At 42.7% G+C, this 15,268-nt stretch overlaps 1 protein-coding gene and 1 long non-coding RNA gene across 4 annotated transcripts in view; one reads left to right on the top strand and one right to left on the bottom strand.

The window, feature by feature from the left end:
* LOC144763984 (uncharacterized) overlaps window positions 1-10,367 on the bottom strand; it is a 49,784-nt gene extending 39,417 nt beyond the window's left edge. Inside the window, exons 1-2 of the long non-coding RNA XR_013596290.1 lie at window positions 10,243-10,367; window positions 6,777-6,903 (exon numbers count right to left, since the gene is read on the bottom strand). This is a non-coding gene — a long non-coding RNA (uncharacterized LOC144763984). The remainder of the gene's footprint in view (window positions 1-6,776; window positions 6,904-10,242) is intronic.
* SLC30A3 (solute carrier family 30 member 3) overlaps window positions 1-15,268 on the top strand; it is a 534,152-nt gene that overhangs the window by 214,625 nt on the left and 304,259 nt on the right. The window contains exon 1 of one of the 3 annotated variants that reach the window (XM_078650095.1): window positions 10,492-10,811. The exons of the other annotated variants lie outside the window; for them this stretch is intronic. Coding sequence (XP_078506221.1) covers window positions 10,735-10,811 — 77 coding nt within the window. The 5' untranslated portion in view covers window positions 10,492-10,734. Of the gene's footprint in view, window positions 1-10,491; window positions 10,812-15,268 lie in introns of those variants that run through there. 3 annotated transcript variants of the gene reach the window in all.

Genomic DNA, 15,268 nt, shown 5'->3' on the forward strand with positions numbered 1-15,268 from the left:
TGAGGCAACATTACTGGTGTCCAAGAATGGACAAGCTTTTTGCAAGGGTGCTGAGAGATCGTGTACTGTGTGGGGTGACTGACAAATCGAAGGTTGTGAGGATAAATCTGTTGTCATTGGTGGAGCTTCCAGGGGAAGCTTCGCATATATTAGGACTGGACATTGTGAGTTGTGCATCTGATACATATGAAGTGGTTACACATATGTAACGATGACCATGTGGCGTGTGTTTTTGATCAACATTCGGGTACAGATGGAATTTTTGAAAGCTGAATTTGCTCCAGAAGAAAAATTCCCAAGATAATAGTTTGGTTTGTTTCTACAGAGAAGAGAGAATTTTTGACAGATTTGGGAATTGTACAACACCAAACAGCTTTGTATGCAATGGGTTTGCAGAATGGATGAATAGGTTGGTTACATCCTGTGTGCAGAGGCAGTATAGCCTTGCATACCACTTAAAGGAGTGGTGAGAGAAATGGTCTGAGCTCAATGTACCTCACCAAATGGCATAAAGAAAGATTGGTTTGGTGGTTCTAAGCTGTCTCTTCTCCGCACAGGTTTTGAAAAAGGTAGAGAGTCATTCATGATATGTTGTCTCCCAGAAGTTACAGCAGGCCCAGTGAAATTATAAAGAGTGGTACGGCAAGAGATGTAGGATAAAGAATGGGTTGTGGACGATGAGAGACAAGTTTTTTAAAAAACTGGCTTTGCCAAGCAAGGAGCCTTTGGATTTTTGGATTCCTTTCACATTGTGGTTGTATAGAAGTAAGTGGTTATTGTTGATACTGGTGACATGAAGTGTGAGGAAGATGCTGAGATTATGGAGACGGTGGAGTTGGTGTCCAAATTAGGTCATCTCTGGATGTCTGGAAGGAGTAGTGTTGAGTGATGCCAACAACAAATGGTCCAGGAAAAGACCACTGTGGATGAGTGACTATGAAATCAGAACTTCCTAATCTTAAGTATATCAAGTTGGTGTGCACTTTGGGGGTATCATGTATATAGCTGTTTTTATCATTTCCTTTTATATGAGTTTTCTATAAAAATTGTGAGTACACTATGTATATAGTCACTTCCATCTTTATTTTTCTTATTAACAGTTTCTTTCCACTTAGTGCGTTATTGTGCAATGTTACATTGTTGTACCTGTTGGTATTTTTGTTTGTAAATGCATTTGATGGTATGGCAAGGGTGTTATGTGGCTGCGTCTTATGATGTGGCGTGCATTTTGGACCCTTCTTAGGTCATGTGGACAGTTTAGATTTAAGTTCTGGGGTTCTTTATGGGACAGTTGTGAGAAACTGTTGGCCTGGCTAGATATTTAATGGTGTTTCTTACAAGGGTGGTCTCAATTTCAGCACTCACTCAGGAGAAGGTATCCCTGCAAGAGGTGAATAGTCCATTCTAAGCTGAACCTCTGGTTCCACCCATCTAGTTGTGATAAAGTTCTGTCAGCCACACACAACCTAGTACCTCCCTCTTATTCACAGCATATTTCCTCAATGTGGCATTTAATGTGTGTGAAGAAAATGGCACAGTCCACTCAGTATCACCTGATTGTTGATAAATGACAGCTCCTGAGCAATAAATGCTGACACTAAATGTAATACTATCACACTGTCAAGATAACATGGTTTTAAGGTTAAAACAATTACAATATTAGACTTAGGGCCATATTTAAAGTTTGGCAGAGTGGACTTTAGCGAAAACTGGTGGATTTCCCGTCTGCCATAGTTAGAGTGTTATTGAAATCAATGTACTCTTATTAGGCAGACAAAACATTCACTACTTTTTGGCGGATCCGCCAAATTTTGAATAATGCCATTAATCTTACTGAAAGCAATGTGTTGCTCTTCATCCCACTCAAATTCAGCACATTTATTTAGATGCTTTCGCATAGGTGAAATCTTTTCAGGAATCTTTTCAGGAAAATCCCACTCAAATGTGTTGTATTCACACAACCTTGCAAACTAACAGTGTATCACTTCAAAATCAATATATAATAGAATCCACCAAACATATTTTTGGCACATTTCTCTTTTTCGATATATGCCCAAATAACCCACTTAAACGTAGCAAAACTTGCATTTTTTCAATTTTAAGCTAGTTAAGTTAAGCTTAGTAAATTTGCGTGCCAAAAATATGTTTGCTCTTTAGTAGCACGGTCCACAAAAATAAATAGGACCCCATGCTTGTCTGATGCAAAAGTTTCACATTTTACAAAAGTTCTTTGAACGTTTTCTTTAAAAAATATATCACAATGCTTTTAAACCTGGTCGCTTCGTAATATTCAGTAACATGTTTTAAAACTAGCTTGTGTGACTTTTTTCTAATATATTTGATATTTTTAAAGGCGCATGTGCTATTCGTGTAAGAAACATTTTTAAACGAGTGGACCTGTGCAGGACTCGCTCATGTCTACGCGGTGCTGGGCTCGGCTGCTAGCCCCTCGCTTACTGACTCTGGGGATGCCTGTCAGCCCCTTGGGGCAGCAGCCGTGCTCTCTGTTTGTCGGCTACTCTCAGAGCAGACATCAGCAGCTCATGCAGCTAATGCTCGGGCGCGCAAGGCGGAGGGGAGGCTGGGCAGAGCGGAGCCGGGGTGCGCGCGACGGGCTGATCCTGATTTATTTATTTATTTATTTTATTTTTGACATTTATTGAGCGCGACGAATACCCTAAGGCGTCTCGGCGCTAGACCATTCATTTGTTTCCTAGTTGTGCAGATAATTTCATTGGTTGAACAGCCATGTCTTTACTTGTTTCCTAAACTGAAGGAGAGAGGAACTCATCTTAATGTAATGAGGAAGTGCATTCCATAGCTTGGGTGCGGCTACAAGAAAACGACGATCTCCCCATGACACCGTCTTTGAACGTGGAACAACCAATTGATACTGCTCCGATGATCGCAGATGTCTGCGGGGAATGTAAGGTTTTAATTGATCCTTAAGGGTATGGGGTCCTTGGTTGTGAAGGGTTTTGTAGACTATACATAAGGACTTGAACTTTATTCGATTTTTAATGGTGAGCCAGTGATATCGCCTTATTGTTTCTGCGATGGGGTGAAACTTGGCAGTCCCAGAAAGCAGGCGTGCCGCCGCATTCTGTATGGACTGAAGCTTGTTTATGACTCTAACCTGGGCGTCAAGAAAGAGTCCATTGCAATAGTCCAATGAGGACAGGACCAAGGAACAAACCAGTGTTTTAATTAATGCTTCTGGTAGGAAAGGTCTGATCTTCCTTATCATTTTTAATTTAAAATGAGCCGTTGTCGCAACTTTATTTGCATGGTCCATAAAGCTGAGCCCATTGTCAAAAATGACTCCCAAATTCCTGACCTTTGCAATTGGGATGGGGGGTAATCCAAGGTCCAGAGGCCACCAGCAAGATGGCCATTCTGGGAGAAGGGGACCGAAGATGCCTACCTCGGTCTTCTCCGAGTTGAGTTTTAAACAATTTGTGGCCATCCATGCACTTATTTCCGTCATTCCGTTTTTGAAATTGTGGGCTACCTGTCTTCCATCCCCTTTAATGGCCAGGACCAGCTGCGTGTCATCCGCGTATGATGTTAGGCTCATCCCATATGCTCTGATGACATTTGCAAGGTCCGACACGTAGATATTAAATAGTGTCGGACTAAGGGATGAGCCTTGGGGGACACCACATGGCAGCGTGAATTGAGCAGACTGAAATGGTCCGAGGGAGACCGCTTGGGTTCTCTCGATAAGAAAAGAGGCAAGCAGGTCTTTAGCAGAATGACCGATGCCTAGCCTTCCGACACGATCGATCAAGGTGTTGTGATCGACCGTGTCGAAAGCTGCTGACAGATCAAGTAAGACTAAGATCGCAGTCCCACCTTGATCCCTTATGGCTCTAACGTCGTCAGCAGCCTTAATAAGGGCAGTCTCTGTCCCATGAAATCTCCTAAAACCATATTGCGAGTCATCCAGCAATCGATGTTTCTCGATGTAGTCTGAGAGTTGGGTATTCATCGCCTTTTCGGTCAGTTTGGCCAGAAACGGTAGACTCGCTATAGGTCTGTAGTTTTTAAGTTCCTTTTTGTCGAGGCCAGGTTTTTTTAATAGGGGCTTCAGTAAAGTTTTCTTTAATAAATTGGGGTAGTTCCCTGAGGACAGGATGGCATTGCAAACTTGTGTCAGCGTTGGTATAATCGAATCCCAGACTGGTGGTAGCACTGACAGAGGGCAAGGGTCCAAAGCAGAGCCTGATTTAATTGTAGAGACTATGCTCGTTGTAAGGTCATCTGACAATTCCTGAAAGTTAGAGAAAGCGATAGTCTGATGTGGACCTGATAGCGCGCCATTCGTCCTAGATGATTTAGTTGTGAAGGCTTGAAAGATATCGTCCACCTTGGTAAAAAAAAAATTTGCCAAGTCCTCGCAGAGGGCTTGGGAAGGAGGGGGAATAATGTCAGGGGCGTTTCCTGCCAATGTCTTGGTGATTTCATACAGTCGTCTACTGGAGTTTTTTGCTGATACACATACCCATCATTTGGAAGCCTGCCTTTTATTTCGAACGTCCTTTCCTGACACTTATGCACTGATATGTGCACATACACACTAACTTTACTTATTTTCACATGTTGGTGAATTGGACAGAAACCGCCTTATTTGCAAACGTGCCCTCTCGTGCTCATACGATGGTACTCCCCAACACCCACACTCTCTTTCCTTCTTTTTCACACTTGCTCCACATTTCTGCACATCTCTCACATTATCCATATGAAGTTACATGCACATGCCTTGCGTGCACACATTTCCGGCACTGACACGCATGCCCACGTGTGCACAGGGGCGTAGCTTTGTCAGTATGAGGAGGGGAGTCAGATTTCCTATCAATCACTCTGTGTATAATATACGTAAAGCAGGGAAGGAGCGTGTCTTAAGAAACAGTAAAAGTGAGAGGAGTGCAGATTGTGAGGGGGTATCACATTATCTTGTAAAATAACCATGTTGTCACTTCTTTAAAACAGAAACTAGGGTGTGTATTTGTGTTTTCATCGGCATGTAAAAATCCCAAGTGACATATGGCTAACACATCGCCAGATCCGACTTAAAGCACTTGTATCCAACTATTTACTACAGAACACATTTATTAGCAGGGTGTAAGCCCCCCAAGCAACGCCCCTGAATGTTTTTCACAGTAAGCTGGCATGTTGTTAATTTCCCCGATTGACTCTTCTTTTCACGCATGACCCTTGGTGCTCAAGTGTGTCTCGTTTGCACTCACGGCCCTCACTGTAGCTCTCAACTTTTCAGTTTCGCAACTAGGGTACTTTAGGGGTATCGGACCAGCCAGGAAAGTGGACATTTTTGGCTATTTATGAAATCAAGCGAGACCCTCCAAAGGAGCCGCTTTTGAGCTACGCCACTCCCTCGTTTAGGTACACATCTTGCATCAGACGTATCGTATGTCTCTAGTTTTAGACATGGTACTTCGTTCGCACAAACGTCCTTCATTTGTAAACATGCATTTCACTTGCGCGCTGACTTATCGTTTGCAAACATTCCTCTCGGTTGGATGTGTGTCCCCTCATTTGTAGCGTCTCTCATTTGCACACTTGCCCCTCATTTGCACACGTGCCTCTTTCTGCGCTTTGACCTCATTTGCTATATATAATCATGATTCCATCCAATGATAATCGTTTTCTAAAATTCAGGGTGGGTTCATCATCGGTGCTCAGTATTCCTAGTCACTCCTCTTTCCCAGAAGTCTCTAATTTGTATCACTCAGTTTCATACGTCCCACAAGGTACATACGACTGACCCTCGTGGTGCAGGCGGGCGTGCAGCGTAACAGTGCACGAAGTGCTGAAATGAAAGAAAATACATTGTTCAAACCTGCCTTCTGACCCCATGTCTTCAGGGTCTCTCGCAGAAAGGACTGACGCTTTACAGCACAATGGATTCTGGGACTTGAAGTTCCAATTTTCATATAACAGTTATTAAACTACAGATGCAGTGCTAATCTCTGCAGATTTTGTAGGAGAGCATGTGTCTCTTAAAATGCAGTTCCAGTTGCCTGGTACACCCTGGGTCGTATATTACTAATTACTATATTACCTGCGAGTGTGATCACGTGCTTCGGTGCACCCGTGCACCTCTATGTATTAGTGTGTCTGTCTCACGGGTTGCGTGTGTTTGTCAGCGTGTGCATGCATGTGTGCCCGTTTGTAGTGCGGTTTCTATGTATGTGTGTATGCGGGGGCAACAGGGGGTAAAATACATTTACAATGACATTACTTGATTAATGCTTCACAAAGGGAAAAGAAACAATAACATTTTCAATGCCAATAACTCAAAACAATGTCATTGCGAGACCTATTGCGATGTAAATGCTTGTTTTATTTCCTTGTTAGGACAGATAGTATTGTCACCTAGACGATGCTGAGCGTGCCCGCTCAAACGTGCATAGGGTCAAGCAGTGTAACTGAAGGAAAACCTGTGCAAAACGTGTGTGATAACCTCAGTCTGCGCATTATTCCTTGCTTAAAGCCTCAAATCTCGTGTTTGCGTGGTAATTTATCAATGGGTAGAATCGCCAAGTACATAAATGGATTTGTCCCATGATAAAGTTATTGTAGAGTCATTCTTCCGTAGTAAGAATGAGGCCCTAACAAAGGGCTCTGCGAGGAGCTTATGTTGGACTGCGCCTTGCATACGTAAACACTCCTCCTTAGGAAAGCATTACAAGCCCGGCAGCGACAGAGTTAAAAGCTGTGTTCGAGAGCCGTCTGCTTCTTTGCCTCCTGATTACCTGTAATAGCTTCCTGTGTCTCATGAACTACAACCGATGCTGTGTTCTGCGCCGGTGCTTTCATCTTGTTTTCTGCGGCAGAGGAGAGAACGCACCGCTCACGCAGCCCCGGCCTTTGTTCTCGCTGCTGCGGACCATAGCCAGAGAAAATTGTTATTTTAGAAAGAACAGCTCTAATAACAGGCTTTAAAGTTTCAATATTTCCCAGATGAAAAGGCCACCCTCCTCCATCTGTCAAGTAAAATATAAAACAACGAATTGACTTCGTGCCTTTTGGTGTAATTGGATTGCATGTTTTGTGCCACAAACATTTCAAAATATCTACAGGCCAGTTCTCCCTCTGGCTAAAACGGGTTTGTGCTGAGTGATACGGTTAGGACAGAGATTAGAAAGCTGTTGTAACCTGTATTGTTGCTTCGCATCCTTTCCTTTAGCTAACTGTTCCCTGCTGCTTGGCCAGTATGTATGTGATGTGTGTGTGGAATGTTAGAATGTCTGATGAGGTAGTGGAATGCTGGAGTGCTAACTTTACTACTCCTAAACTGAGAAAAATCCTAACTTTAAGACTTTCGGTATTCACAGAAGGCATTTAGGAGTCCTAACTTTACTACTCCTAAACTGAGAAAAATCCTAACTTTAAGACTTTCAGTATTCACAGAAAGCATTTAGGAGTCCTAAAGTTAGGACTCCTAACTTCTGTGAATTCCGAAATGAATAAGTGCCTTCTGTGAATACCAAAATGGTAGTAAGTTTAGGATTTTGTCTTGAGGTAGTTCTGTGAATCGGGCCCTGTGTGTTTTAATGTGACATCACAGCAAACCGGATAAGAAAAGTCTGCTTCTCATCACATCAGAGGGGAAAATCTAGAGTCTAAAGGGAGCTGAGCATTCTACTCAAAATAAAACCAGCGACGGCGACAGTATCTTATCCACATGCACTGAAGATGGCGGCACAACTTAGACACCAACATCCTGAGTAACCTGCACTGCATGTACCACCACACACAGGTGCCCACACACCTCGAGTAACATAGAGAAAGGTAAAAGCTCACATTTCATTACTTTTCATTGAAATAATTACTATAGCAAAGGCCCAGGGTGAACGAACAGCAGACATTTTCACGAAAGCAGAAGATCTTGTACAAGTTGCGGTCCAGTTGCAAGCAGCTTACTAAAACCAAGGCAATAGCAATACCTACATTTTTACAAATCACTGGTTTTTGTGGCTTTGGCAAATAACCAATTGCACTATTTCTCAGTTTCAGGTACTTGGTTCATCAAACTTGAAAAGGTGAAAGACTGAGTTTGGCCTGCTAGGATTTGAACTCATGACCTGCAAGAGAGCAGAGGTCAAAACCGTGCATTTATGGCACTGAGCCAACAGAACAAGATAATATGGTGGTAGGAAGAAACTTGTAAATGAGTCAGGGTGAAACTTGGAAGAACGATAAAATATTAGCTTTAAAGCATAGCTAATGAACCTTTGTATGAGCGGTCTGTGCAACCAAGGGTGTGGACACAACTGGTCAAACTCCTAAATACAACCTTCGCTTGCACAGAAGGGCACAGGGCACCCTGATACCTGAAGAGCAGTGCTTCCAGCACAGATGTCCAGCATCAGGGGCGTCATTTTCGGCTTGAGCGGGTGCCGGTGTCACTGGACAATTCTGTGTCATAGAAAGCATGGAAAAGTGTTGTTTATGGCTCCTTTGACTTTGATTAGAGGCGCTGGTCTGTAAGAAGCTCATAAGTATGACCTCTTTCAGTTGAAAGAAGGGAGGGAAGGTTGGGAGGATGTGAGAAGGGTGGATGGATGAATATACAGGAGAATAGAGGGATGGAGGTGGAGTTGGGTGAGAGCAGAGAAGGATAGAGAGGCTGATGAAGGGATGCAGAGATGGATGGATGAAGGCAATGAATGATTGATGGAAAAAAGGATGGATGATAGAGGGAAGTATGAATGGAGAGAAGGATGGATAAAAAGGGAGTGATGTGTGGAAGGAAGGTAAGATGGATGTAGAAGGAAGGAAGAAAAGCAGGATGGACAGTGGAATGGCAAGAAGGAAGGATGATGGGTGAAATAGGAAGTAAGGACAAAGACAAACATGGAGGAAAAAAAGGATGGATCAATGGATGGAAAATTACAGAGAGGAAGAAGAAAAGATTGGAAGAAGGATGGCAAAAAGCAAGGACATTTAAAGAATTTCAAAATTCCATCAAGGGTAGCAATCTTCTGAACAACTGCCAGGCAGCCTGCCTCCCCTGCTTGCTCAGTTATTTGTGGCATAGTTCATAGTGGGGGTAATTTATTTTTCTGGGTACACCCTTGTCCAACATCTACCTTACACATTTACATTCTTGGACTTTCCACCCTCTCTGTTGCCTCAGACCTGGTAGATTTTTACATCAGATAATAGGCACATTAAAGAAAAGAAAGCAGGATTTTCAGCTACTCAATGCTCGTGTAAAAATAACAGGAATGCAACCAACCTGCCTATACAAGTAGATATACTACCATAGTATGTGTGTGATGATCTACCCAGGTGACAACAGAAACGGTAGCGAGAGAGAGAGAGAGAGAGAGAGAGGGGATTTTAGAAGTCAAGGGAGAGAGTGGGTACATTTAGAAACAACCACTGACTAAAAGTCAATAGGTTTGTCTTTGTTATGCCATAGCATTAGCCTTTGCCCTATTTTGTTAATTAATTAGCCATTCCCTTAACTCTTTATTAATCCTTATCTCCGACTATCTAAAGTGCCATAATGTTGGGGAGTCGATGTAATGACCCACATCGCAGTGGATGTGATGTGAATGGGTTGCATCACTCACACGATTGTTATCACAGGCATGAAGCTTTATTAGCACAGTAAGAACAAGTGTTATCGTCACCCAACTGAGTATTACTCATTTCTTCGATCTCAAAAGGATTTAAAGTTATCTGTATCTGAGCGTGCAGGCTAAGTGCATCCGCTGGAAATATTGTTCATCAGACAGGTCCAGGGTTAATGCAACTGCTGCAGGGCATTGAAATCCTAACAAGACAACTCGGTAGGTTGAGGGTTTGAAGAAGTGTTGGTCAGTGTGGCAATGCGGCGAGCGTTGGACCCTGTTGTCCCAGGACTACGGGTGAACCCTCGGGTTCCTCTTCAAGAGACGATGACAGATAGTTTATACCCCAACAAAGAAGGCAGCGGGTGGGCCAGTGGGACTGACAGCAAGAGTGTTGGCCTCTGCTGGCACTCTTAGGATGCAAGGGATGGTGAGAGGCACCGAGAGACACGAACAGCCGTATCCAGTCTCAGTCGGAGCCTTCAGTGAAGAGAACGCCTTCACTGTGGTGCGGCTTAGAAGTATTAAATAAGCGTGGACCGGCTAGTAATGTACAAGTACATGTATTTCAAAGAACTACAAGAAGCTCCGTAACATCCATAACATCCGCTCAACCACCTGGTTCCAACTGACTCACTCGCTCGCCGGTTCAATCCAGAACATTCCAGCGTTCTCAGCCTGGAGCAACCGCTGCTTCCGCTCAACATATGAGGCCGTACAACGAGAGGCGCGAGGCCATACAAATGAGGGGCGCGAGGATGGTACAATGACAGGCGCGAGACCAGCCAATGAGAGATGCTTGACGCCATGTAACGAGAGGATATAACAAGAGGCACGAGGAGCACAACGACCGGTGCGAGCCTGGCCATACAAGGAGAGGCTCGAGGTTATAGAACGAGCGGCGCGAGGGCCACAAGACGCGCGAGACCGTACGCTGACAAGGCGCGAGGCCGTACAGTGACAGTCGCGAGACCATCCAATGAGAAGAGGCTTGAGGCCATAAACGAGAGGCGTGAGGCCTACGAGAGGCGCGCGGCCTACGAGAGGCGTGAGGCCTACAACGAGACCAGGCTTGGCTTGAACACGGCAAAGGTGAAGAGAAACAGAGCCCCCGCCAGGGTCCTGAAGGATGCGTGCTGGGATGACAGGTGCAGTGAGGTTCTCTCCAGACCGAAGAAGGCCACGAGATGACGTGAATGAAGGGGGGTAAGTAGCTGAGGTGGGGAACACGTACAACTTAACATGGCCGCCGGTTGGAGACATCGTTATCCTTCAGTTAACATAAACACACACACAGGGCCGGTCCTAGGATTTGCGTGGCCCTGGGCTAAAAGGCAACCTGCGAGGCCCCCTCTAATTTAGATAAGTGGCCCCCTGCAAGGAGACCATTCAGAGACACTGTGGGGGGCCTATTGTCCAGCATTTTTGCGCCCCCACAGTTTTAACTTTTACTCCACAAGCATTTCTCACACCTTCAGCCCGATAGGTGTGAGAATTGATTGTGGTCTAAAAGTTAAAAATGTGGGGGCGCCAAAATGCTGGACAATGGGCCCCCCACAGTGTCTGTGAATGGTCTCCTTGCAATTGAGGGAGCGTCTCCCTCCACTCTGCCTCCAGACAGACACCATCCCTGAGAGGCCCAGGGAGGGGGCCCCCTCCAATGGACCTTAATTGCAAGGCGACACCTTTTTTTTAAAATATATCTCCAGGGAAACAAACAGGACACATCCTCAGTGCGTGGCCCCATGCTGGTGGGCTGAGCGCGAGGCCCTGTGCAGCCGCCCACGCTGCCCATGCCTAGCGCCGGCCCTGCACACACAGCCCCATAAAACGGCCCCACTGTAGTATGCAAGTTCCAGAAGTAATCCAATGAGACTCCAAATTCAATAAGTAGATTTATTCATTACAGGACCCACGACCAGTACTTCACAGGTCACAGGTGAAGTGTTAATCCTTGAATGATACATTCTTACAACGTACTCTATCTAACAAGGTATTCTTAATCTATAACATATAAATGTGAACATTCCTAACATTCCGTAAAGTGCCAGAACAGCTTACCTTTACTACATATTACACTCCTCCCCTTTTTAATTTTTTTTTAAAAGAAATAAATAATATAAAATTAAATAAAACACAAATTATGTAACATAAGGAAGGCAATCAAAAGTACACATAATCCCTGGAATGAATAGAAGCAGATCTTAAACGTGCACTACATCTCATGACATTGTCTCCACAAACATATCACTGGAAGACGCAGGAACAGAAATATCACTGGAAGACCCAGGAACAGATCTGGAAACCTCTGTCTCATTGACACTAGATGAATCACCTCTATCAAAAACATTATGATGATCCTGGATTTCTTGAACATTTCTTGGACTAGACACTGATAAATTATCCAGATCAAACCAGTCCTGTCTTTGAGATGTTTTAGTAGAACTGATTTTCTGTAAAATAATGTTGGCTTGTTCAGAGGAGACCTTGACCAATGCATTACTGTTCCACCACCCTTTCTCATGTAACAAAACAGATGTGTTGTTGATTTTCAAAACTTTAACAGGTTCAGAAAACTTTGATTGACCTTTAATAATTTTATTGTTTTTTTTACCAACACCCAATCACCAATATTCAGAACTCCTTCTTTAACATGCATTTTCTTATCATAATTTGCTTTATAATTCCTCTGTTTCGCTTCAACATGTTCTCGAATCTTCTGCTAATCAATATTGTGATAACGTTCAACCTTTCCCAAAAGCCATGATGGAGTAATAGAAGAAATAGGCTTCCTTACTCTTAATAAAACAAAAGGAGCTACATCTGTAGTGCTTTGAGGTGTAATGTTGTAATTCCACACCTTGATCTGCAAAAACTCCAAAACGTTTAGATTGTTTGCAACAGCAGTCTGAACACCCTCTTTTATCAATCTATTCGCGCTTTCCACCAGGCCATTGGAAGCTGGACTATATAAAGGTACCCTTATGTGTTTGACATCATGTTTAGTAAGAAAATTTGTAAATACATCAGAACAAAATGAGATCCATTGTCGGTGACAACTTCTTTCACTCTTCCTTTAATATTAAACAAAAATTTAAGAAAGAAACAGCTGAAGCCGAATCTGCATTGCCTACAAATGAAAAATACAGCCATTTCGAGTATTAATCAATGGCCACAATAAAAAAATCTCTTGTCATAACCAACAACAATTAAAGGACCTGTAAAATCCAAACCAATCTTTTCCCACGTATTACTTGGCCAATTGACTGGAATGAGAGGACTATTAGACGTTTTTCAGTGCTTATCTGAACATAAGCATTCTGAACAAGCCTCCACATATCTCTTTACTTGACCATCAATCCCTGGCCACCAGTAAGTTTGTCTGATTTTCTTTACAGTGGCGGACATTCCTAAATGTCCCTCATGGGCTAAGGCAATCATTTTTGAACTCGGACTAGTTGGAGGAACAAACAAATCCTGTCTCATCAGTATATTATTTACAGCAGATAACTCTGAGGCAACTTGAGCAGAACTTCTTAATTCCATAGACATGCACCTATCATTTGGCCAACCTTTCACTAGAAATTTTTTGACCTGAACCAAACAATCATCATTATCGCAAGAATTCACCCACTCCAATTCAGAAATCTCGAAATGTTCGTTTATATCCTGAACAGTAAAAACATATTCCACATCTTCTAAATTCTTACTAGGACAGTCAATGAAATCCTCCGAATTGACCGGTAATCTGGACAAACAATCGGCCCTAACATTTTTCCCACCGGGAATATACTTGATCTCAAAATTAAATTCCTGCAATTTAGACAAAATACGAAGTAGCTTAGATGAAGCCTTATTGGAACAACTGTCCCGAACATAAATATTAATGGTTTATGGTCAGTATGTAATTCTTATTTGGTACCCCAAATATAAATTCTACATTTTTCTGATGCCCAAGAGCATGCCAATGCTTCGCGCTCAATTGTGCTATAATTCTTCTCACTAGCATTCAATGTACGCGAAGCAAAAGCAATAGTTGATTCTTTGCCTTCAACCATCTGATTAAGGACTGCCCCCAAACCCTTAGCACTCGCATCAACCGTAATGATGCATTTTGCTCCATGCGTAAAGGGTTTAATAGCTGGTGCAGTTACGATAAGTTTTTTAACTGACTCAAAAACTCTTTGACATTCTTCCGACCAAACATACTTTGCAAATTTTTTGTTTTAAAGATCTCTCAAAGGTTGAACAATGACTGCATACCCTTGGACAAAGCAAGCATAATATTAACTTAAGCCTAAAAAGGCCCAAAGAGAATCTTTATCAGTCGGTACAGTTGCATCATTAATACCTTTAAGAAGTGAAACCTTAGGTTGTATTCCCTCTGATGAGATGTTATGTTCTAAATAATTAACTTCTTGCGTCAAAAGTTTACATTTATCAATATTGACTGTCATACCATTCGCCCCTAACTTCACCAAAACCTCCTCTAACAAGACAATGTGTTGTTCTAAACTTTCAGTAGGAATTAAAATGTCACCCTGGAAAGCTGGTATACCGACCTGATTACCAAAAATCTTATCCATTAGGCGTTGAAAAACACTGGCGGCTGACGCCAGCCCGAATGGCATGCGTTTGTACATGTACACACCGAATGGTGTTACAAATGTAGTAAGATGTTGAGAACTCTTATGCAAAGGTATCTGATGATACGCAGAGCGTAAGTCAATAGTGGAGAAATATTTGCTACTTCCAACTCTAGCTAACATCTCGTATATTCTAGGTAGAGGATGGCAGTCTACAAGAATGTTCCTATTTAGGACTCTTTAATCTGCACACAAGCGTATGTCACCAGAGCTTTTTCGTGCGACCACGGCTGCCGAAACCCACTCTGACGACTCAACCTGTTCGATTATACCTTGAGAACACATATTAATGAGTAACTTCTTGAGATCTTCTTGTGCTGAAAGCGGTGCAGTTCTCAGGAGTGGCATTACTTTTGAGTTTTGATAGTGTGTTCAAAATCCTTAATCATACCAATTTTATTTGAAAAAACATTGGGAAATTTGTCATGCAATTTCTTAGACAAATCATCCTGTTCAGGAACCTCCTGAATAGAAAAAACTGGCATATCACCAAGTACTACAGGTTCATCATGCACTGGTCTTAAAATAATCCCTAGTTTGGCTTGGTCTTGCCATCCGAAAATATCCCTTCCATTTACAGCAACATATATTTTAGTATAAATGTTCCTGCCTTTGAATAGCACACTAGAATCAAAGTACCCTTTCATGATAATATCATATTCCCCAAATGCTTTAGGGTTAATACTAGTAGGTTTTGACAATTTTCGTGACCAAAACTTATCAAATGTTTTCTCAGCCAATATTGTAAAGGGAGATCCTGAGTCAGCCATGATGTTCAAACCAATAGTACCAATTTTAGTCTCACAGATTGGTCCTTTACTACATTTTTCAAACTTACCCAATACATTAACCTCCACGGAGGCTACAGAAATATTACTAATAGCTTCAGACAAAATATAATTTTCTACATCGAGTTGGTCAACTCTGACTTTAGTTTTAGCTGCATGACAAACATTGAAAAAATGCCCCATCTTCTTAGAATTATCACAACGCCTACCTTGGGCTGGACAATTTGGA

This window comes from Lissotriton helveticus, chromosome 6, assembly GCF_964261635.1.
Source record: "Lissotriton helveticus chromosome 6, aLisHel1.1, whole genome shotgun sequence".
NCBI classification, from domain to species: Eukaryota; Metazoa; Chordata; class Amphibia; order Caudata; family Salamandridae; genus Lissotriton; species Lissotriton helveticus.